Source organism: Neofelis nebulosa, chromosome 15 (genome assembly GCF_028018385.1).
Source record: "Neofelis nebulosa isolate mNeoNeb1 chromosome 15, mNeoNeb1.pri, whole genome shotgun sequence".
Lineage (NCBI taxonomy): Eukaryota > Metazoa > Chordata > Mammalia > Carnivora > Felidae > Neofelis > Neofelis nebulosa.
The window spans coordinates 65,683,063-65,708,023 of record NC_080796.1 but is presented as its reverse complement, the minus strand read 5'-3'; the positions used below and the strand labels follow the sequence as shown (position 1 = coordinate 65,708,023).

The 24,961-nt window shown below is 46.5% G+C and overlaps 1 protein-coding gene across 2 annotated transcripts; it reads left to right on the top strand.

Annotated features, from left to right (window-relative positions):
- The first annotated feature begins 467 nt into the window (after nucleotides 1-467).
- Nucleotides 468-24,153, top strand: HHIPL2 (HHIP like 2). 2 transcript variants are annotated; one of them, XM_058702441.1, is made up of 9 exons: nucleotides 470-829; nucleotides 3,808-4,460; nucleotides 5,345-5,488; nucleotides 8,314-8,645; nucleotides 9,438-9,564; nucleotides 15,846-15,991; nucleotides 20,147-20,228; nucleotides 22,282-22,364; nucleotides 23,536-24,153. In XM_058702441.1, exons 1-9 carry the CDS (start codon nucleotides 527-529, stop codon nucleotides 23,898-23,900), a joined length of 2,235 nt encoding a protein of 744 aa, XP_058558424.1. In that variant the 5' UTR covers nucleotides 470-526; the 3' UTR covers nucleotides 23,901-24,153. The 2 variants fall into 2 exon arrangements, with proteins under 2 accessions (XP_058558425.1, XP_058558424.1); XM_058702442.1 differs by lacking the exon at nucleotides 22,282-22,364 and having other exon boundaries at nucleotides 468-829; nucleotides 23,536-23,692.
- The last annotated feature ends 808 nt before the right edge of the window (nucleotides 24,154-24,961 follow it).

Sequence of the window (24,961 nt, the reverse complement as noted above, 5' to 3'; positions counted from 1 at the left end):
CCTCCCAGATCCACACCCGAGGTCCAGTGGGTGCCATTCAGCACTACAGGACCTCTCTCGCATCTTGCCCTTTCACGGTCTGACATCTGGGACCGCATAATATGTGCTGGTCTCTAGCTTGTGAAGAAACTGTAAACAAATTGTGAATTTCCTGCCCTCCCCCCAGACCCCCACTGCAGGAATTCTTAGCAGTTTTAATGAATCACAGCACGCCTGCCAGGGACATCATTGTGCCTCTTCCTAAGCAGCCACGCACCCCAATAACTCAGCAGTAGGGGGCAGAACGTGGCACCGGCTTCGTGTCTGGGGTGGAAGGGGCAGGGACACCTCTCACTGTTTTCACGGAGACACTTGGCCACCCAGACCGCAGAAGGGACACTGCTCAGAAACCACCTCAGGGAACCTGGTGGGGGGAGGTGGGGAGGGAGGAAGAAAACAGCCTGGGGGTGGGGAGAGGGAGGGAGCTTGTGCACAGCAGGGAGCCAACCTGAGCCAACACAGCAGCCTGAGACTTCCCAAGCCCAGAATGCTGAGGACATCTATTCCTCGGGCCCCCAGCCTCCCCACCTCTTCTGGCATTTTCCACCTCTGCCTCACATTCTTGTTGGGCCAGGTGGGCTTGCTTCAGGGACACCCCCAGTGCCTGGACTACGGGCCCCCCTTCCAGCCCCTGCTGCACCTGGAATTTTGCTCAGACTATGAGTCCTTCGGCTGCTGTGACCAGCACAAGGACCACCGCCTTGCTGCCCGGTACAGGGTCATCATGGATTACCTTGACCTCAAGGGCCACGAGCTGTGTGGTGGCTATATTAAGGACATCCTCTGCCAGGTGGGCCTGAGCCTAACCCCTCAGCGCAGTGAGGGGGGGAGGCTTAGCGAAGTGCGGAGTGCTGGGCTTGGTGGCGTGGGTCCTGGGTGGAGGGCTCCGTGGGCACCTGACATCTGCCTCTCTGCGTGGGTGCACTGAGGCCAGGGGGTGCTGGGTGGGCTCCAAGAGTCTCCCCTGGGGTCTGCTGGCCCTCGTGGTTTGTCACACAGGAGGAGGAGGTGGGTGTCCCTCATGGAGCTCTCAGGGCTGCGTTGTCTGGGTCCCTCCGCGCTGCTCTGCTCGGGGAGTGGAGCACAGCATGCACAGGTGGTGGTTACGGGGAGGAGGGGGGAGGTGGAGGGAGTGGAGGCACCTGCTGGGGTCCTCGTCTGGGTCCTTTGTGCCAGGGGGCCTCGGGGTGGTGATGGAGGTGGCGAGGTGGGGTGGTGGTGGGCCCTCCCCAGCATCGTGGAGCCGGGAGGCAAGGACTCACAGAGTCCTTCTCCGGGCTCTCCGGGGGCCAGAGTGCACGTCCCTGGCGGGCATCCCCCCCTGCCGGTGCAGGCAGCACGCACCGACCCTGGAGAGAGGTGTTCGGGGTGCAGGGGACAGTCGCACTGGAGAGCAGATGAAAGGTGTGGGGGTGGGGGATGTAATAATGCGCTGGGGGCAAAGAGGCAGGAAGCCCCCCTGCAGACCTGACATCTGACACCCTCCCGGGCGATGTCAGCGCAGGTACAGGCTCTCCCACTGCCACCATTCCCCGGCGCACCGGCTGCCCCAACTCCCGTGCTGGGGACACAGCAGCCAGCCTGGGTGGCATCGCCCAGGGCTGCAGTCTCCGACCTCAGGCACCACCCCTCCGCTGTTTCCAGGAGAATTTAACTCCAGCCGTTTGGGGCAGAAGCCGGGCTCTTAGGAGCCGCATTAAGACTATTCATTTCCAAGAGACCCCCTGGTAAGGATGTCTCCACCCTCCCCTCCCCATCCTCCCACTTTCCCTATTGGGTGAAGTCTCAGAAAGCCAAATTCAGCAGCTCTCCTGCTTTAGGCGTTGGAGGAATCAGAATAACCTACGTGAGTCTATTTATTACAATTCCCCAGCCCCTTCTCTTTCCGCACACACGGTGTATGCCCAGCAAAGGCTTCTGCGGGAAGTTGTTCTGACCCCCATTGTACTGGTAAGGAGACAGGAGGGTTTTTTAATGTGTTGTTTTTTTTAAAGTTTATTTATTTTGAGAGAGAGAGAGAAAGAGAGAGCACTAGTGGGGTAGGGGAAGAGAGAGAGAGAGAGAGCGAGCGAGAGAGAATCCCAAGCAGGCTGGAACTCACCAACCACGAGACCATGACCTAAGCAGAGATCAAGAATCAGAAGCTTAACAGACTGAGCCACCCAGGCGCCTGGAGGAGTCCGGAGTTTAAAAGAACTTGTTTAAGGTCAGACACAGGGCTGGGGGCACAAATCTAGAGGCTGAGGCTCCAAGTCTCCTGCCCTTTTGATCGTATTTGCCAAAGGCAGAGTCACAACAACACAAGCCATTTCCTTAATGGTTTCCTGCCCTGGGGCAGGTGGAGGTTCCTTTAGAACAAGCCTCAGTGTTTCTTGCTCCCTGTCCCCAGTGCCCAGAGCAGTGTCAGACTTCCAGGGGACCTCTTCCTGGGCCTTATTTTCCTTAATAGAGAAACCATATCCTGAGCTAACTGAGTAGAAGCAGCTGTGCAGACTCTAAATTTCTGCATGAGTGTCCCTTGGTGAGCGGCTCACAGCCCGCTTTGTTCACTGCTCTCTCATCCTGATTTATAAATTTTTTAAATGCTTATTTATTTTTGAGAGTCTGTGAGCAGCAGAGAGAGAGAGAGAGAGACAGAGGATCCCAAGCAGGCTCTGTGCCGAGAGCTGAGAGACCAACTTGGGGCTCCAGCCCACAACCCTGGGATCATGACCTGAGCTAAAATCAAGAGTTGGATGCTCAACTGACTGAGCCACCCAGGCGACCCAGCACTTAAAGATTTTTTTTTTTTAACTTTTAAAGATGTTTTCATTTTTGAGGGGGGGAGGGGCAGAAAGAGAGGGAGACACAGAAGCCGAAGCAGGTGCCAGACTCTGAGCTGTCAGCACAGAGCCTGACGCGGGGCTCGAACCCACAAACCATGAGATCCTGACCTGAGCCCAAATCGGACGCCCAACCGACTGAGCCACCCAGGCACCCCAAGACTTTGAATAAATAAGTGAAGAAATTGCTAGATGCCTAATTTCTGGGAGTGATAACATCGTGTGTCCATTTTGGTAATTTCATTTTTAGCTGTAAAGTATTTCAACCACACAGGAAAGCACAGAAAACCAACACCCAGATTAACAAATGTGAAACTTCTGCTACATTGCTTCAGATTTGGATAAAGACATAAAACCTTGCAGATACAGCATTTATACTAAAGGGAAAGATGGAGAAATTTGGTACTCTTTATTTATTTTTAATGTTTTTCTTAATGTTTTATTTATTTTCGAGACTGGGAGAGACAGAGCATGAACAGGGGAGGGTCAGAGAGAGGGAGACACAGAATCTGAAACAGGCTCCAGGCTCTGAGCTGTCAGCACAGAGCCCGACCCGGGGCTCGAACTCACGGACTGCAAGATCATGACCTGAGCCAAAGTCGGCCGCTTAACCCACTGAGCCACCCAGGCTCCAAGAAATTTGGTACTCTTTAAAAAAGAAAGAAAGAAAAAGTCCACCACTTACTAAAACTTTCAGGGTCAAGAACTAAGTTAAAATGCTAAAGACAGTACAGCGGGTGAGAAATATTTCCCCCGCTTTTTGCCTTCCAGAAGCACTAACTGGCTAGAAAATGTGGCCCCAGGAAAGGGCTTTACCAGTAGCTGGTAATAGAAACTCTAGAATCCGGATTCTGTCCTAGACCGTTTTCCTTCTGCTTGCTCACAAATTGGGACCAGCCCCACGGTGGCCAGTCCGACTACCAGCTGGGCTTCTGTTTCTTTCCAGGAGTGCTCACCCTACGCAGCCCATCTCTACGATGCGGAGAACCCTCGGACGCCCCTCCGGAACCTTCCTGGCCTCTGCTCCGACTACTGCTCTGCCTTCCACTCGAACTGCCACTCTGCCATCTCCCTACTGACCAATGACCGCCGCCTCCGGGAGACACGGGAAAAGGATAGTGCCCACTTCTGTCACCTCCTCAACCTTCCCGACAAGGACTACTGCTTCCCTAACGTCTTGAGGAATGACCATCTCAACCGCAACCTGGGGGTGGTGGCTGAGGACGGCCGGGGCTGCCTCCAGCTCTGCCTGACCGAGGTGGCCAACGGGCTGAGGAACCCCGTCTCCATGGTCCACGCGGGGGACGGCACCCGTCGCTTCTTTGTGGCCGAGCAGGTGGGGGTGGTATGGGTCTATCTGCCTGACGGGAGTCGCCTGGAACAACCGTTTTTGGACCTCAAGAACATCGTACTGACTACTCCGTGGGTAGGGGATGAGAGAGGCTTCTTGGGATTGGCTTTCCATCCCAGATTCCGCCGCAACCGCAGATTCTACATTTATTATTCATGTCTGGGCAAGAAGAAGGTAGAAAAGATCCGGATCAGTGAGATGAAGGTTTCTCGGGCTGATCCCAACAAAGCCGACCCCAAATCAGAAAGGTGAGATGTGCCCATGAGAATGGGCAACTTTGGGCTGTGTCCCAAAATAATGCCAGTCTGTCCTCTGAGGCGATAGAGGGACATTTTTCTGGTTTCAGAGCCACTAGCTTCTAATGTTGACAAAGGAGTCATTGTTGAATAACAAGGACAGACAAGTTAGGCTTCTGAGTCGAGGGTCTTTGTGGCGTGTAGCCATCCCTTAGAGTTACCTAATCAGAACCATGCTTGCTTGTTTTTACAGAATTGTAAGCAATGGCCAGCAGCCACAGGGGCTTGAGAAATGATTATAGATCAAGTCAATATATTAAACGTAATAGTGGCCTCTGATTATTGTGTGGCCGTTGGATTCCAGGCCCTTTAGCTTGAACGTGGGAATTACCTTCACAGGAAGCTGTGGCATAAGGCCATAGATCTATCGATGCCCAATCAGATAAAGCACTCAATTCTGACTCCAAGCTCATGGTCTTTCCACTCTACCACTCTGCCTTTTGTCCTTCTTTCCTTTCTGCCTTCTCTCTCTTTTCCCATATAGCCAGGTTGGGGGATCGAAAAGAGTCTGGAGAACTGATTGATTAATCCCTGCTGGGCTGTGCAAAGGAAGGGGTTAAGAGTTCTGGTAGAGCAGAGAGGAAGGCCGAGCCCCCCAAAAGAGTGATTGTTACCCTGGCTGTGTCCACAGCTCATGAAATCACGATCTGAAAGAAGAATGATCCATGAAGGAGTCATACTGGGAAACAAGGGGTGTCTCAGAGCTCCAAGCTTTGTGATCATTGGAAACTCTGAAGCAGGTCTTGGCTGGATGGGACCAGCCATTTCTCGGTCTCTCAAGGGGATGCAGTTTCAGTTTGTATCAAAGCCTCATGCATGGTTTCTTCTCCTTCCAGAGTCATCTTGGAGATGGAAGAACCAGCCTCAAATCATAACGGTGGACAACTTCTTTTCGGTGTGGACGGCTACCTGTACATCTTCACCGGGGATGGAGGGCAGGCCGGGGATCCCTTCGGCAAGTTTGGAAATGCTCAGAACAAGTAAGCTGGTTGGATCTGTCCTCCCACCCCCTTTAGGGTGAGCCCTTGGTACGTTTTTGCTGAGATGAGTCTACAGAGGGTCACATCCAAATCACCTACTGCAAGATGTAACCCCCTCTGTTGAGGCGAGTGGGAGGAAGAATTGGTTTTCTGTCCTATAAATTTCAGGCACACGTGCTTTGTGGTAAGTAATATTATGGATGCACTCAGAATGTAACTCTCAGAATGCTATGCAGAGACGAGTTCAGAATGTTTCATATATATATTCGACACACATAATACTTACTGTGTGTCAGGTACTGTTCTGAATACCTTGTGTGTATTTAAGAACATAATTCCAGGGGCACCTGGGTGGCTTGGTTGAGCATCCGAATTCGGCGCAGGTCATGATCTTGCGTTTTGGGGGCTTGAGCCCCACATGGGGTTCTCTGCTCTCAACACAGAGCCCACTTTGGATCCTCTGTCCCCCTCTCACTCTGCCCCTCCCCTGCTTGCACTCTCTCTTCCTCTCTCTCTCTCAAAAATAAATAAACATTAAAAAAAAAAAAAGAATGGAATTCTAACATCCGACAAGGGCAGGAATTTTTATCTATTTTGTTAATTGATGTATCCCCATCACCTAGAAGAGTGCCTGGAGTGGGGGTCACTTCAGAAATACTTACGGGATGGATGGTTCCTATGAAGTGTAGGTATTATGATAGTCATGTCACAGCCCAGAAAATAGAGGCAGAGATGAGTAAAGTAGCTTGTCCAAGGCCGCACAGCAAGTAAGTGGCAGAACCAGAATTTATACTCCGACAATCTGGTGCAAGAGAGCCCAATGAGGGTCCTGCTGCCCTAGAGAAAAGTCATGTGATCCTTTGCACCAGCAAGTACTTGAGTCCCATTCTCCCTACTAGTAAAATATTAAAGTTCTAAGAATCAAGAGCCAACATCTGTCAAATGCCTTTACCGCGTGTGGGGAATTGCCTTACATGCTCCATGCAAGATACCTCCCTTAACCCTTACATTGTAACCACACTGCAAGCTAGTGTTTCTTTCCCCTGCTCTACAAATGTGGAAATGGAGTCCCAGAGACCACAGTTGCCCTCAGAGCCACTCTAAAAGCTCTTTCTATGACCACAGTGCTATATGAGGAAGAACAGAACCAGCCCCTTTGAGGAATTCATGCTATTAGTGCCCATGTCGGCAGCACGTACATTGAACTACAGAGAAGGTTAGCATGGCGCCTGGGCAAGGATGAGTGCAAGTTCGTTAAGGTTTCATCTTAAAAAAAAAATTCAGGGGCGCCTGGGTGGCTCAGTCGGTTAGGCGTCCGACTCTTGATTTCGGCCCCACTGTCATGATCTCACGACTTCGTGGGTTTGAGCCCCACATCAGGCTCGGTGCTGGCAGTGTGGAGCCTGCTTGGGATTCTCTCCCTCCCTCTCTCTCTGCCCCTCCCCCACTGGCACTGTCTCTATTTCTAAATAAATAAACTTAAAAAAAAATCCATAGTGTTAAACCAAACCTGAGAGAAACCATTCCATCTCTCTCAAAATGTTTAAAAAAAACATTTTAAAAATGGAAACTACAGCTTGCTTGCTCTGGGTTACATGGGCCAGGGTCACATCAAACTTTTGCCTAGTATTTCTCTGTGAGCTCAAACCTGTCAAGTCTTAACATTTTGCATATACACATATATCATATAGACATGACTATATGTATATATGTGTGTGTGTGTGTGTGTGTATACACACACATATAATCAGTTCATGCACATACACATATAATATCATGTGTGTATATAAAATCATGTCTCCCCATGTGACTCCTAGCAGTTGTTTGGCATTGACTATCAGTAGGTCCCCCTGGGCGATCTCTGGTCCTGTGCCATTTTATTTTACCTTATTTTCTATTTTATTATTTTATTTAGTTTGAAAGTTTGAATACTTAACACAAAATCTACCCTCTTAAAAGATTTTACCTGTAACGAAAATTTTTATTTTATTTTTTTAATGTTTATTATTGAGAGAGAGAGAGAATGAGCAAGGGAGGGACAGAGGGAGCAGGGAACAGGGATCTGAAGTGGGCTCCACACTGACAGCAGAGAGCCTGATGTCAGGCTCAAAGTCATGAACCGTGAAATATGACCCAAGCTGAAGTCAGACACCTAACCAACTGAGCCACCCAGACACCCCTAAAAATTCTTTTAAGTGTAAATACAATATTGTTAATTGTAGGGACAATGTTGTACATCAGATCTCTAGAACTTTCTCCTCTTGTAAACAAATGTTCGACTGGTATATGGAAAGATGCTCAGGGCGCCTGGGTGGCTCAGTCGGTTAGGCGTCTGACTTCGGCCCAGGTCATGATCTCAAGGTCCGTGAGTTCGAGCCCCGCGTTGGGGTCTGTGCTGACAGCACAGAGCCTGGAGCCTGTTTCAGATTCTGTGTCTCCCTCTCTCTCTGCCCCTCCCCTGCTCATGCTCTGTCTCTGTCTGTCTCAAAAATAAATAAACATTAAAAAAAAAAATTAAAAAAAAAAAAGAAAGAAAGATGCTCAATGTCACAAATCATCAGGGAAATGCAAATCAAAACCACAATGAGATATCACCTCGTATCTATTCGGATGACTATTACCCCCGCCCTTCCAAAAGACAGCAGGTGCTGCTGAAGACATGGAAAACTTTGCATACTGTTGTTGGGAATGAAAAATAGTGCAGCTACTGTGGAAAACAGTATGGAGATTCTTCAAACACATTACAAATAATACCAGCAGATGATCCAGCAGTCCGGTTTCCGGGTACTTAATCTGCACCTATTTCCCGGCCCTCTTTCTTTCAGAAGTTCCCTGCTGGGGAAAGTGTTAAGGATCGATGTGAACGGGGCAGGCTCTGATGGCAGGCGGTATCGAGTCCCCCGCGACAATCCGTTTGTTGCTGAGCCAGGGGCCCACCCTGCTGTCTATGCCTACGGGATCCGAAACATGTGGCGCTGTGCCGTGGACCGAGGGGACCCCATCACACGCTGGGGCCGAGGCCGGATGTTCTGTGGGGACGTGGGACAGAATAGGTTTGAAGAAGTTGACCTCATTGTGAAAGGCGGAAACTATGGCTGGAGGGCAAAGGAAGGGTTTGAATGTTATGACCGAAAACTTTGTCACAATGCCTCTTTGGGTGAGAAGCCTCTGGGTGATTTCTTGAATGAATTGAGGGGGTTGGACATGGAGGTGGGGGAATAGAACCTGAGAATGTGCTGTACCAGGAAGGGTCATTCAGGTGCCCTTGTTTCTGTCTTGCAGGATGTAGTGTTGGCCAGGAGCATGTTGGATGTTTGTTAACCTAAGCATTTGAATCTTGGGTGGATTGAAGGAGCAGGATTGACCTGGGAATCGAGATTTTAAATAAATTACCCACATGATTCTCAGGCATACTATCTTGAGAACCACTCACAGAGGCAAATTGGTGGCTGTATGTTTTTAATTTATTTCCCAATTGGAATAGCCCACTGAAATCACCTTCCAGATACATTCAGGTGCTATATTCCATATACAATCCCTAAACATCAATAATCAAGGTGTGTGCTTCACCAGTGTTTAATCTTTTTTTGTCCCTCTAGGTTACAAAGGAGTCTTACAGACCCTTTACAGACAAGTTTTTCAAATCCTTAAACCTGAGTATCTGCCATGTCAACCTAGGGGATAAACTTAGGTGTGTGGATTACCTGATCACTGCCTCATAGGTGGGGGAATTTTCGGCTTCCTCTCTGCATGCAGAGACCAGTCACATGGGAAGCTCACCAATATCGTGGCTGGTCTGTTGAGAAAAATAAATGTGATTCTCTTGGCCTTACCAAAGACCAAGAGATAAAGTTTTCTCCACTCAGTCAGGCAACTGCATTAGAAAGCCCCAACTTATTCCTCGAAGTTATCAAGTGTCAGCCACGACGTTGTCTTTGTTCCTGGACAGATGACATTCTGCCCATCTATGCTTATGGCCATGCAGTGGGGAAGTCAGTCACCGGAGGATATGTCTACCGTGGGTGTGAATCCCCAAATCTCAATGGCCTCTACATCTTTGGGGACTTCATGAGTGGGTAAGAAAGGATTAATATCTCCTTTTTTTTTTTTTAATATTTTTATTTATTTTTGAGACAGAGCATGAGCAGGGGAGGGGCAGAGAGAGAGGGAGACACAGAATCTGAGGCAGGCTCCAGGCTCCGAGCTGTTAGCACAGAGCCTGATGCGGGGCTTGAACTCACAGACCGTGAGATCATGACCTGAGCTGAAGTCGGACGCTCAACCGACTGAGCCACCCAGGCACCCCTCCTTTCGTTTTTTTAAATTTTAACATTTTTACTGGGATTTAAGTTACATGTGGTAAGATACAATCTCTAAGAGCACAGTTGGATAGTTTTACAATCTATGCGCTTGTAGCTATGTCAAGATGCTGAACGTTTCCATCATTCTAGAAATTTCCTTCTTGTCTATTGCCTGTCAGTACCACCCCTTTCTCCTTGACACTCACACACACACAGAAGCACATCAGTCAGAGATAACCACTCCCATCACACATTAATTTTGCTTCTGGAACTTAATACACGTGGAATCATATATATGTATTCTTTTTTGTACATGTATGGCTTCTGTCATTCAAGAATATCGGTGAAATTCATCACTGTTGTCACATGTGTCAGTAGTTTTTCCCCTTCATTGCTTTGTGATATTCAATTGCATGAATATACCACAAATTATTCATCTATTCTCCTATTTTTGGCTTTTCCAGTTTTTTACCGTATATTTATTTTATGTTTATTATCTATTTGTTATATATATTATGTGTGTGTGTGTGTGTGTGTGTGTGTGTGTGTGTGTATCGGGTTGTATCTGGCTACCTTGTCAAACCCTTATTAGCCCTTTTGGCTTGTGTGTGTGTGTGTGTGTGTGTGTGTGTGTGTGTGTGTTTGTGTGTGTAGATTCTATTGGGTTTTCTATGTAGAAGATCATTTTGCCTATGAATATAGATACTTTTCTTTTCCTGAATCGAAAGCCTTTTATTATTGACTTACTGCTTCGTCTTACACCTTCAGTACAACATTGGATAGAAGTGGGGGAAGCATTCCATTTTCACCAATGAGTATGATGTCAGTTGTAGGTGTTTATACATGTCCTCTATCAGATGGGGAAGTTTCCCGTCTGTTCTTAGCTCACTGAGAGTTTGTATTAGGTATGGGTGTTGTGTTTTGCCAAATGCATCTTTGCATCTAGCGAGAAAATCATGTGGTTTTCTCATTTTTAGTTATTAACATAATGGATTGCATTGATGGATTTAAAAAAAAAATTTTTTTTTTTTTAACATTTATTTATTTTTGAGACAGAGAGAGACAGAGCATGAGCAGGGGAGGGTCAGAGAGAGAGGGAGACACAGAATCCAAAACAGGCTCCAGGCTCTGAGCTGTCAGCCCAGAGCCCGATGCAGGGCTCGAACTCACGGACCGCGAGATCATGACCTGAGCCGAAGTTGGATGCCCAACCGACTGAGCCACCCAGGCGCCCCTTGATGGATTTTTTTAAATCATTGAAGCATTCTTGCATTTCTGGAAGAAACACGACTTGGTCATGATGTATTATCCTTTCAGCATATTGTTGGATTTGACGTGCTAGCCCGTTGTTTGAAAATTTTGCATCTGTGTTCATGAAGGGATAGTGAGCTATAGTTTTTCTTTCTTGGAATATCTTTGCCAGATTTTGGCATCAGGGTAACGCCAGCTTTAATAGAATGATTTGGAGAGTGTCTCCTCCTCTTCAGTTGTCTGGATGAGTTTGTGAAAGAGAGGTATTATTTCTTCCTTACATGTTTCTTCCAAGTGAAGCTGTCCAGGCCTAATGTTTTCTTATAGACAACGTATAGTCAGGTCTTGGGTTTTGATCCACTCGGGCGATCTCTGTTATTTGTTTGTTTGTTTATTATTTCTTCTGTCTTTTAGTTGGTGCATTTGGACCATTAATATTCAAAGTGGTGGGGCTTCTGGGTGGCTCAGTCGGTTAGACGTCCGACTTCAGCTCAGGTCACGATCTCACAGTTCGTGAGGTCGAGCTCTGTGCTGACAGCTCAGAGCCTGGAGCCTGCTTCAGATTCTGTGTCTCCCTCTCTCTCTGCCTCTCCTCTACTTGCACTCTGTCCCTCTCTCTCTCTCAAAAAAAGTAAATATACATTAAAAAAAAAGAAACCAAAGTGGTTATGGATTTAGTTGGATTAGTATCTACCATAATTATTACCGCTTTCTATTTGTTGCCCTTGTTCTTTGTTCCTATTTTTTGTCTTTTCACTCTTTTTCTACCTTTTGTGGATTTAACTGAGGATTCTATATAATTTCGGTTCTCCACTGTCATAGCACATCACTCATAGTTTTTTTTTTTCCTTTTTCAGTGGTTGCATAGAGTTTGCAATATACATTTACAACTAATCCAAGTCCACACTCAAATAACATTATACCACTTCGGGATGGAACCTGAGGTCACTGACTTGACACTGTCATCTTTTCTAACACGTATGTTTAGTGCTACAAATTTCCCCTCAGGTACTGCTTTAATGGCATCCCATGAATTTCAATAGATTGGGTTTTCATTTTCATTCAGTTAAATATATTTTCTAATTTCCCCTTGGCTTATTTTCTTACAAGTTAGTTTGAAGTGTGTTATTTATTTCCAAATATCTGAAGATTTCCTGAGATCTTTCTGCTGTTTGATTTATAATTTAGTTTGATTGTGGTCACAAACAAACTGTGTATGATTTGCAAGATTACTCTGGATTATCTAGGTGGGTCCTAAATGTAATCACAGATATCATTAGAAGAAGGAGGTAGACGGAAATTTGAAGATAGAAGAGATAGAAGTCAGTGTTAACAACAGAAGTGGTATGATGAGACTGTGAGTCAAGACATGAGGACAGCTTTTGGAAGCTGGAAAAGGCAAGGAAATGGATTCTCCTTTAGAGCCTCCAGCACCTTGATTTTGCCCCCATGGAACCCACTTCAGGATTTTGGCTTCCAAAACTGTAAGAAAATAAACGTGGGTTATTTTAGGCCAAGTAGTGGTAATGTATGACAGTGGTGGCAAGAAACAAATATAGTTACCATTCCCAATACTCTTCATTCCTTTCTGTATATTTCCTTTAGATGTAATTTTCTTTTTTTTTTTTTTCTTTTCTTTTTTTTTTTTAATGCTGGAAGAACTTCCTTTAACATCTTTTGAAAAATGAGTCCAGTGGTGATGAATCCTTTCTGCTTTTGGTGTCTTTTTTCCCCTTTGTTTTTTAAAGATATTTTTGCTAGGTATAGAAGTTTATGTTGACCTATTTTTTCTTTAATTCTTTTTTTTTTTTTTTTAAGATTATTTATTTTGAGAGAGAGAGAGCAGGGGAGGGGCAGAGAGAGAGGAAGAGAGAGAGAATCCCAAGCAGGCTCTGCACTCTCATTGCAGATGTGGGGCTCAAACCCATGAACATAAGATCAGGACCTGAGCTGACTTCAAGAGTGGGATGCCTGAGCCATCCAGGAGCCCTTCTTGAATTCTTTAAAAATATCGTTCATTATCTTCTGTTTTGTCTTAATTCCAATGAGAAATCTGCTGTCATCCTTAAATTTGTTCCTCCATATTTAATCTGCCATGTTTTCTCTGGCTGCTTTTAAGATTTTCTCTTTATCACTGGTTTTGTGCAATTTCATTATGATATGTGTTCATGTAGTTTTCTTCTTCTTGTGCTTAGATTTGGTTGAACTTCTTGGATTTGTGAATTTATAGCTTACATCAGATCTGGAAAATTTTTGGTTATAATTATTTCAAATAGTTTTTCTGTTTCCCCACCCTGTTTTTTCTTCTCATTTTCTTCTTGAATTATGTGTATATTAGGCTGCTTAAAGTTTTCCCACATCTCACTGACGATCTATACATGTTGAAATTTTATTCCTTTTTGTGTTTAATTTTGGATAGTTCCTATTGCTATGTCTTCACTTCATGAATCTTTTCTTCTGCAATGTCTAATCTGCCATTCATTCCATCCAGTGTTTGCACTGACGGAATTTTTTACCTCTAGAAACTTGATTGGGGTGTTTTGTGTATCTCTCATGCCTCTACCAACTTTTTGAATATACGGAATCGTAGTAAAAACCACTGTTTTTCTCTGCTAATGTTAACATTTGTGGCAATTCTTTGTCAGTTTTGATTGACTTTTCTTTTTATTATGGTTTGTATTTTCCTCCTTCTTTACCCGCCTAGTAATTTTTTATTGGATGCCAGACATTGTAAATTTAACATTGTGGGTGCTGAATATTTTTTGTATGTCCATAAATATTCTTGAGCTTTGTTCTGGGACAAACTACTTGGAAATAGTTTGATCCTTTCAAGTCTTGCTGTCAATATTTGTTATGTAGAACCAATGTGGTGCTTATTCTGGAACTATCTATTCCTCAATATTGAGGCAGGATTTTCCTACAAACTCTTTTCAGTTCCCTGTGAATTATACTTACACTGTGCCTGACCCTGAGTAAGAGCCAGGTGCTTTTCTTTCTAATTTTCCCCCCTGATTTAAGTAGTTTCCTCATATGTATGTGCTGTTAAGTATACTGATGAATACTTGCGGGGTACACTTTGCAGATCTCAGGAGCCTATTCTCTGTGCTTCCCTCTTTTCTCCAATATCTGTCCTGCATACTCTTCCTATATAGGTCTTCCTGGACTCTTTTCAACTTCCTGTCTTTTCAACTCAAGGAGTCTGCTGGCTCTGCCTGTGTTTTCCTTCCTCAAGCTGGAAACTTTTTCAAGGTAGTAGACTGGGACAATTTTAGGGTTTACCTTGTTTATTTCCCATCTCATAGGGAACATAGCCCTTTGTTGTCTGATCTCCAATGTCTTTTATATTTAGTTATTTATTTAAAGTAAGCTCCATGCCCAATATGGGGCTTGAACTCATGACCCTGAGATCAAGAGTCACATGCTCTACTGAATGAGCCAGTCAGGTGCCCCTCCAGTGTCTTTTAAAAACTGTCATTCTTGGGGCGCCTGGGTGGCGCAGTCGGTTAAGCGTCCGACTTCAGCCAGGTCACGATCTCGCGGTCCGTGAGTTCGAGCCCCGCGTCAGGCTCTGGGCTGATGGCTCGGAGCCTGGAGCCTGTTTCCGATTCTGTGTCTCCCTCTCTCTCTGCCCCTCCCCCGTTCATGCTCTGTCTCTCTCTGTCCCAAAAATAAATAAAAAATGTTGAAAAAAAAATTTAAAAAAAAAAAAATAAAAACTGTCATTCTAGGGGTCACGTGGGTGGCTCAGTTGGCTAAGTGTCTGATTCTTGATTTTGGCTCAGGTCTTGGTCTCACAGTTTGTGGGTTTGAGCCCCATGTCGGGCTCTGCACTGACAGTGTGGAGTCTGCTTGGGATTCTCTTTCTTTCCCCCTCTCTCTGCCCCTCCTCTGGTCTCTCTCTCAAAATAAATAAATAAACTTAAAAAATTGTCATTCTATTTTGTCTAGGTTTTTGACTGTTTAAGATGAGAGGGTAAATCTGGTCCTTGTTACCCCCATCTTCATTAGGAAGGATGGTAATATTGTCATACTGCAATTCTTGGTTCCAGAAGTTGGGTAGAGTTAGTAATTGGTTAGTTCTTTTATCGTCACTTGTTAGATCTCTGGGATTTAATTGTTCTTTGTGTTTTCCCCATAATTCCGTCTGCTTACATATCACTTGGTTGATACTCAGTGATTCTTAGTCGAAGCATATGCACCAGAATCACCTGGGGTTGAACATCTCTTGTTTCCATAAAATGTTTCATGTGAAACCCTGATATACCCATATTCCTTTAAAAAAAAAACCCTGCTTTTAGGTCAAATAGATGATAGAGGGATATTAAAGTATCTACCTGCTATTCCATAGACATAATAACAATGAAAATAGCTACGAGTTTTGAGCACTTACTATATGCCAAGCTCACTGGGGAGATATTCATGTATATTATCTTAACCTTTGCAACTTTTGTCCGTGGTAAATTCTATTACCATTCCCCATTTTACAGATAAGGGAACTGAGGCTCAGCTAGTTGAGCAACTAGCCAAAGGTTGCAAACTAATAGAAATTAGATTAGTCTTTTGTAGTAATGCAGCCTTTACTGAGCACCAGACTCCTCCTATAATAGAAGATGAGCTTCTCCATCTAGCACAAGCAGGTGACCAAGGTATCTCGAAATAGCTTTTTGATTCTTGGGAGAGGCTAGGTGTTGATCACCTATGGGTGACTCAGTGCTAGTACTCAGAGATTCTTTGTTTCCAGGAGGAAAAATATCTGCAGGGTGAAAATATGGATTCCTATAATAAAGGTTTTATTTTTCATCTAGTCGACTTATGGCTTTGCAGGAAGATAGGAAAACCAAGAAATGGAAGAAACGGGACATTTGCCTGGGCAGCACTGAATCCTGTGCCTTCCCAGGGCTGATCAGCACCTACAGCAAATTTATCATCTCTTTTGCTGAAGATGAAGCAGGTAAAAATATACAGGGTTATTCTGTTTCTGCTTACTGGAACTTAAATCATCACGGGCATTGTGAGCTAAACATTTATTATAATAATTATTACTACGGTTACTATCATTTTCATTTAAGTAGCAACCATCCCTTCTATATTCACTACCATTTATTTTTTTAAATTATTTTATTTTAGATGTTTATTTATTTTTAAGAGAGAGAGAGAGTGCGCACATGCACGCTCGGGGAAGGGGCGGGGGTGGGGGGGGGGACAGGAGATCTGAAGCGAGCTCTGTGCTGACAGCAGAGAACCTGATGCAGGGCTTGAACTCACGAACCGTGAGATCATGGCCTGAGCTGAAGTTGGATGCTTAACCGACTGAGCCACCCAGGTGCCCCTATTTTTACTACCACTGAGTCAACTTTTTTTTTTTTAATTTTTTTTTTTTAATATTTTTGAGACAGAGAGAGACAGAGCATGAACGGGGGAGGGGCAGAGAGAGAGGGCGACACAGAATCTGAAACAGGCTCCAGGCTCTGAGCAGTCAGCACAGAGCCCGACGCGGGGCTCGAACTCACATACCGCAAGATCCTGACCCGAGCCGAAGTCGGACGCTCAACCGACTGAGCCACCCAGGCGCGCCTATTTTTACTACCACTGAGTCAACTTTTATAATGTACTGGATACCATCGTAAACACTTTGCATTTTTTATGTTACTTAGTAATTGCAATGCCACCATGATGAAATTATTAACCCTATTTGTCCAGTGAGGCAACAGACCGAATATGCAACAGAACCTACCCCTTCTTGGTTGGGGCCCACACCGACTGCGGGGGGAGCAAATCAAGGTTTACACTCCAGTCTTTTGATCATGAAGGAGATTCATGTCCCCCTCCCTGATTTCATTCTAATCTGCAGTCACAGGCAGGTGGACAGGGCCAGCCGTGGGGCAGACCACGTGGACACTGATATTTGTCCTTCTGTTGCTGCCTGGGAGAGAGCGCCTGTGGTGATGGGGCCCCGGCCGGCTGTGCTCTTTGCTGACCCTGCCAGGAGCCTGTGGGGTAATTGCTGGGAGCGTGCAAGGGAGAATCTCTTTCCTGAGAGACCTGGGGAAAGGGTAAACAGCTAGGTGGGAGGCTATTCGCTAGACAGACAGGTCTTTGTTAAGGGCATCAGCAAAGCCAGACGCGTAGGCACCTATGAGACACAAAGACGGAGAGAGACTCGGCTGTACTAAATTTCCCCAAATTTTGTAATCAGAAAATGGATTTTGAATTTCAGCTTTACCTATGCTTTGTTACATTTTGAAAGCTAAAATGTTAACTTTGGGAGGAGAACAGGGCCTGTGACCTTTCTGGTATTGGGCACTGCCTCTAGCCATGCTCGGAGTCAGGGAAGAGAAGAAAGTGGTCTCTCAGGGCCCCTTCCAGACCTGGGATTCTCTGTGAGTGAAAACCAGAGCTTTGCAGGTTTCCTCAGTAATGGGTTTCTTCCCGCTCTGAGCCCTACGGTGCCTGTGCAAGACTTTCCTTTGAGCAAGACGCTAAGAAATCTAGTCAGCTCCTGGACCTTTTCCTAGCGTATGAGAAATAGTTTGAGATGAATATTTTAGAGAAGCAGAGGATATTTTAGAGGGTTCAAGCATTCTTAATAGAGCAAAGTGAGTTCCAAATTGGAAGTCCAAACATACGCAAGAGGAGAGAAACCACAGACCGGCAGGATGGTGCTCGGTGCAGAGAGGGCGACGGGAAAGCCACAGGCCTGGCGGGGCCTCTGGAGGCTGATGCCCCAGCGAGGCTGGAGTCCTCCGAGGCCAGAGCTTCCTCTCCCCAGAGGCTAGAGCCCCGGGGGCGGGCCTACCCTGGCATCCCGGGCTGCTGTCTTCTGCGGCTGGCTCCTTTTCAGGCCTCAGAAACCGTGGCTTTGGCGGTTTGGTTTGCTGTGCCTGTAAGCTTCTCGCAGGAGAAAAACAGGCAGTGTTTGAACACCAGTCGGTACATCTGGCAAACAAGACTAAGTGTCCTTGGCCGAATTTTCTTGAGTGGACTTGCCAGGGTGTTCCCAAGCCAGACTTTGCCCAAGGCGGCCTTGAAGCCAGGAGGGCTGTTTTCAAGGCAAGTTTATTTTCTTCCAGAGTTGCTTGCTCTTGTGTTTTTGTACGGAGTGATTCAGATTTTCTGCTCATGCCATAGCCTTTCCCACTGAAAGACATCTTTTTAGATCTGAGTATGTCATTATTTTGTTATCAGTCACCAGCTGTAGACACGTCGTTGTTGGTTGAACCAGAGCTCTGCCTGCACTGTGGCGGTATTTTCCAGATGTTCTAGCTGACAGCTGGCCACCATGGAGGGCGGGGTGGGCACGGGGCGCCCCCGTTGCTGGGTCCCCGTGGGCTGGATCTCTGAATGTCGGTCACTGAAGTGCATTCTCAAGAGGGCTGGTCGAAGAACTAATGCTTGCAATAAATTTACATCACATGCATTTTGTTTTACGTGGCATATTATAGCTTTTTTGTGTGTCTAGTTCTTTTCTGTCCTAAAACGTATTTTTTAAATCGTCAGTTGGAGGGTACCTGGGTGGATCAGTTGGTTCAGTGTCTGACTCTTGATTTTGGCTCATCTCATGGTCTGTGGGATCGAGCCCGGAGTTGGGTTCTGCGATGACAGCATGGAGCCTGCTTGGGATTTTTGCTCTTTTTCTCCCCTGCTTGCCTGTGCTCTCTCTCTCTCTCTCTGTCAAAATAAACTCAAAAAAATTATAGAAATTCGCTTCTAGCACTGTTTTCCCCTAAAAATACAATGGGGAGTTTCCGGCATGTTTAGGACATACAATTTACATATTGTGTAGAGACTATGCTGCAATGTGAGGTTTTCAGTCAGAGCAGGTGTGGTTGCGAGGGGCTCCTGCATGAGGGCACCCCGTGTTCAGGCAGACCCTTGGTAGACACCTCCTTTGTCTAATGGAAAGTGCCCGGGATATCCAATCAGAGGAGGCAAATTGGCTGTAGGGCAAGATGATAAACTAGTTTGTGAGCACACAAAATCCAAAGTCCACTAGGCAGCTGTAGGGGGTGCTCCGTGAAGACCGTAAGCCTCACATCCGGCACGAGACAGACATTGGTCACCATCCTCCACAAATTCAAGGAAGAAGGTTGTCGAAATAACTCAGAGCTCTCTAAAGTTCTAGGCTTTTCCAGTTTGCAGTTTAGTAGACATTTACTTCCATGAAGTTGAGAGGGCCATCCAGGGCAGTGGCACAAATATTACGGTGTAAGGAGTAATGGCTGATCATCGCTTTCTAATTGAATACCTAAGAGTCATGTGGGGGATCATTAGCCCCATTGTACAAATGAATAGGTCACGTGAGGGTTACACAGGTTGAGAGTTTTCCCAAGACAACGTCTAGCAAATGGTGTTCTCAGAACTCAGTCAGGTGGCTGCAACTCCAACGTTGTTGTTCTTGTCAACCCTATCCTATCTGTCCCTCACAGGTAAGCGTGAGAAGAGGCAGAGTGAGGTAGTCACAGTGAGCGGAGAGTGTTCACACTGGAGGAAATGGGAGGGACAAGGGCTCCTCCTCAAAGAGGTGAAGGAGACCATGGGTAGGGGTGATTTCTGGGGGTTGTGGAGAAGGCCAGGAGGACAGACTGAAGAGTGGGAGGGTCCGGGGAAACGCAGGACCCAAAGGCCAAGGAAAGAAGGTGGTAATGGAAAAGTGAGGCAGGGCTGGTGGGGAGAGGCGCCTGTGGACTCAAGAAGGGGCAGTGTGAGGTGACTAATAAATGGTCCTTAGCCTGGAGATCGCTATTTTGGGGTTCCACAGAGAATCCTTGTCAGTAGTAAATAGATGAGGAAGGAAATGGAGATTGGTTAAGGTGAAGTTTCTGACAGCCAAGAGATAAGGGGAAACCTTTGGTCCAGTGAATGTAAACAGAAATGTACCCCTGTTGGGGTATACTCTCAGCTAGTCTTTGAGGACTCAGAGAAGGACTTTCTCCTTGGGGAGCTCACAATCCAGTGAAGGCCCAGCGACAGGATTCTGGGGTTCCCTTCCTGGGGCTCACTCCATTTCAGGGCTTCCACTCCCTGTGGACGGTTTCCTGTGCACCCAGCTCTGTGTCTCAGCACTGCCTCACATCCTGTTCCTGATTGTGTGTTTCTGTGTCCTCAGGGGAGCTCTATTTCCTGGCCACCTCTTACCCGAGTGCCTACCTACCACACGGATCTATTTACAAGTTTGTTGACCCATCAAGGTGAGATTTGGTCTCATTTCCTTCTTAGGTGCATTTTTTAGAAGTTTTATTTATTTTTATTTATTTGTTTTGGGGGGTCAGAGAGAGAGAGAGAGAGAGAGAGAGAGAGAGAATCCCAAGCAGGCTCCACCAGCGCAGAGCCCAATGCAGGGCTTGAATCCATGAACCACGAGATGGTGACCTGAACCAAAAGTCAAGAGTCAGGTGCTCAACCGACTGAGCCACCCCAGCGCCCACCTTCGGTGCATTCTTATCAGCCCTTATCTTCATGGCAGATCATAAAAATAGTCCTGACTCCCCAGGAATTACCAGAAATGATCAATGAAGCAAATCTGTGCCGTAGATAAAAAGCAGATCCGGCAAACGAATGTGTAGGGCGACGTATCGGTAGAATTTATGAAATATTTGAGAAATGGTCTCTTTGTGGTTAGAAACGAAGATCTCAAGCGTTTCTGGGATGACAGGTCTAGACCTATGGCTCCTGGTTTTGTTTTCTTTTTTTTTTTTTGATATGCTTCTGGAAACTTCTGTCTGGGATCATCTGACAATTGGGTGTGTACTTGTGACCACTTGAGTGAGTACTGTTGCCCTGTCCCCTGGGTTTGGTGGAGGTCTCAAGGTCCTAGGTAAGTGTCGTAAACCGGTTGTTTAGTGCCTTTTGTGTCCACCTGACCCTTTTGGCAGTATTTATTCACTTGGTGGTGAAGACCGTTTACGTCTGCTCTTTTGCCGACCTGGCTCAGAGACTAACCAACTGATCGGGCAAAAGCCACAACACAGCTTCCCATCTGTGAGGGTATTCAGGTAAGTTACATTGCCGGAGGTACAGCCAGCTGGAGGGGGCCTGGGATAGGAGCCCTCACCATCACCACCATCATGATCATCATCTGTGGGGCACTTGTTATGTGCTGGGCACTGTTCCAAGTATCCTTTTTTTCTCTTTTTAAATCTCCTTAAAAAATAATTTTAGGGCTTCTGGGTGGCTCAGTCGGTTAAGCATCCAACAACCAACTCTTGATTTTGGCCATGATCTCTAAGTTTGTGAGTTTGAGCCCTGCATCAGGCTCTGTGTTGACAGTGTGGAGCTTGCTTGGGATTCTCTCTTTCCCTGTCTCTCTCCCCTCCCCAACTTGCTCTCTATCTCTCTCTCAAAATAAATTTAAAAAATAATTTTAAAAAGTTACTTATTGGGCTGCCTGGGTGGTTCAGTCATTTGAGTGTCCGACTTCAGCTCAGGTCATGATCTTGAGGTCAGTGAGTTCCAGCCCCACATCAGGCTCTGTGCTGACAACTGGGAGCCTGGAGCCTGCTTTGGATTCTGTCTCCCTCTCTCTCTGCCCCTCCCCCACTCATGATCTGTTCTGTTTCTCAAAAATAAATAAACGTTAAAAAAATAAAAAAGTGGGGCCCCTGGGTGGCTCAGTCGGTTGGGCGGCTGACTTCAGCTCAGGTCACGATCTCGCGGTCCGTGAGTTCGAGCCCCGCGTCGGGCTCTGGGCTGATGGCTCAGAGCCTGGAGCCTGCTTCCGATTCTGTGTCTCCCTCTCTCTCTGCCCCTCCCCCGTTCATGCTCTGTCTTTCTCTGTCTCAAAAAAAAAAAAAAAAAAAAAGTTAAAAAAAAATAAAATAAAAATAAAAAAAATAAAAAAGTGACATCAATCACTGATGGTATGCCAAGTACGCAGCTCATATTTGATCTCCCTGTGAGGATAGATACTATTTCTTTTTTATTTTATAGATGTGGAAATTGATACATATCAAGATTTACTTGCTCATGGTCCCCAGGTTTTGAACCCAGTTCTATCTGTCATCATGCCCTTGCCCCTGACCCCCTCACTACCCTCTGTCCCAAGAGCCCATGGTGTCCCTGTGATATCCTTGTTCTTTCTCCTGTCTATCTGAGCTCATCATGTATTTTCTCCTACATCTGCCCCATCCTCATGGATAAAGGAGCGCTGAATCCAGTTCTTGCAAATGTATACCTTCTGGTGACCTTGATTTCCTGGTCCCATCTTCAGAATCTTGTGTCCCCACTTTTTCTATCTGTTTTTAGGCGAGCACCGCCAGGCAAGTGCAAGTACAAGGCAGTGCCGGTGAAAACCAGGAGTAAGCGGGTCCGGTTCAGGCCACTCGCCAGTGAGTCTGTCTTTGTCTCAGGCCCAGGCCTTGGCATTGAGATGCAGGCACAGTGCCCTCTGCAAACATGCTCCAATCTTCCCAGGGTGGGAGGTCTGTTCCCCACTGAGGGCTTCTGCTCTGGATGAGGAGTGTAACTCGTGGCTCAGTCCATACATCTCTGTATACTGGAGTATGCATACCGGGTGGCACCTGCTTCTGAGGAGACCTGTTGTCCTCTGTCCACTCATCAGTCATTCACTGGGCATCGTTCACTTAGCATTGACTTTGCGGCAGTCACCGTGCTAATCCCTGGGGCTACAGCATTGAACCTGACCTGTAGGAGCTCAGGCAAATGTAGTGTAGGCAAATAAAGAAATAAATATAGCATCGAGGTTCTGGTATAACGGCCAGGAGACTGAGGGGACCCTGAGAGTGAGTAGAGTAGGGATTCTGGAAAGACTTATAGAGGAGGGCTACTATCTTTTTTTTTAATTTTTAAGATGTTTTTATTTATTTTTGAGAGAGAGAGAGAGAGAGAGAACAGGGGAGGAGCAGAGAGAGAAGACACAGAATCGGAAGCAGGCTCCAGGCTCCAAGCTGTCAGCGCAGAGCCCAATGTGGGGCTCAGACTCATGAACCATGAGATCATGACCTGAGCCAAAGTTGGACTCTTAACTGACTGAGCCACCCAGGTGCCCCAGGAGGCATACTATCTTAAGGGAACTATTCCAGAGCCATGAATCACTGGAGTGACCCTATTAAAAAAGTAATATATTTAGATCAAGGCCAGTTAAGGGAATTAAAAATATATAAGAATTTATATATATATTAAAGATTTTACTTTTAAGTAGTCTCTATACCCAACATGGGGCTTGAACTTACAGCCCTGAGATCAAGAGTCACATGCTCTACCACTGAACCAGCTAGGTGCCCATCTAAAGACTGTATATTGAAGAACCCTCATGCAGTCGTAGGTTTCCTGGAGGATGTTTCCCTGGTAGACTCAGTCTCTTTTCCTCCCAAACTCTTGGGGTTCAAAGTCCTTTGGCTTCAGCCCTTCTTTGTTTGAGAGATGCGGGAAGTACGGATCCCCCTACTTCTCTGCCATGTTGGCCCCCCTGGGTGGTGTTTCCCTTAGAGCCACTTTCCAGGACTTCTGTTTCTCATTAAATAAATTTTCGTTTCCCAGAGACAGTCTTGGACTTGCTAAAGGAGCAGTCGGAGAAAGCTGCTAGAAAATTGTCCAATGCAACCTCAGCCTCTCGGCCAGTCGGGACCTCATCTCTGAAAGGCCCCTCCAGGAAGCCAGCTTCTCCCACAAGCAGCAGGAAGACATTTCGAGGACCTGGGACAAAGAAGAGAGCCAGAGTGTGGTCCCCAGGCTCCCAGGGCAAGAGGAAGATGAGGCAGAAAAGCCACAGTGGCAGGGTCAGGCAGAGCCGAGCCGGCAGAAGTCTCCGTCGGCCTTTTCTGTCAGGGTCGCTGGCCGGGGGACGTGCCAGGGGAGAATCACCTCGCCCCATGGGAGCCCCTGCTATTGAACTTGGGCTTTAGGTGGACGGGAGCTAGAGTCAGAAGTGGGCAGGCAGAGGGAGCCTGACTTAGGGCCGGTGTGGTTGTCCTCTCCACTCTTGCTATCTGAACGGATGCTCCTTGTCTGCTTTTATGGAAAGACCCGATCCCACATTGCCAGTGCACCTGGCTAACTGTGTGCACCGGTCGGTAAGCCTCCTTGGACTCCCACTGGATGTCTTTTGTTTTACAAATGCCTACAACCCAAAGTAATAAATCAATACTTGCTCGGACAGACATGTATCCTTTGATCTCTTGGATGTTTGTCTAGCATTAAGAAATCTGGTGTGCTCCATCAGTGTGACCTCACCCCAGGTCCCAGAGGAGGGCTGTAGACACATATTACTTTTTCTAAAATCTTTTTTTAACATTTATTTATTTTTGAGAGACAGAGCAGGGGTGGGGGAGGGGCCGAGAGAGAGGGAGACACAGAATCCAAAGCAGGCTCCAGGCTCTGAGCTTTCAGCACAGAGCCCGACATGGGGCTTGAACTCACGAACCGTGAGATCGTGACCTGAGCTGAAGTTGACGCTTAACCAACTGAGCCGCCCAGGTGCCCCTGAAAAGACATATTTCTGAGGAAAAACCCTCCAGCCTGTCCCTGTCCTTTGCCCCAGGCTGCAGCTCACAGACCGAATAAGGACAGGTTACGTTCTGGAACTCTGGCACCTACTAATTTGCCCTGGCAAATAGCAGAATGAACGTGACTACATTTTGAGTACCTATTATGTGCCAAGATTATATACATTATCCGAAACCTCAAAACCTTTCTTCCTATGCGTTGCCATGTAATGTTCTGTTGAAGAGGAGGAAGGTGACTCTTCGTGAGCTTAAGCTACTTGCCCTAGACCACAGCAGGGAGGGGACGGGGAACTGTTCAGCTGGATAGGAGCCAACACCCCTGTCAATACCCTGTGCACCCGCCACCCTGTAGGGCACTCAGCGAGGGCTGGTAGCTCTTACCCGGGTATTTGAGGAATAAAAGAGTTAAGGGAGGAAATGATCCCCGTCTCTGAGAAGTTCTTCAAATCCTGCAAATCATC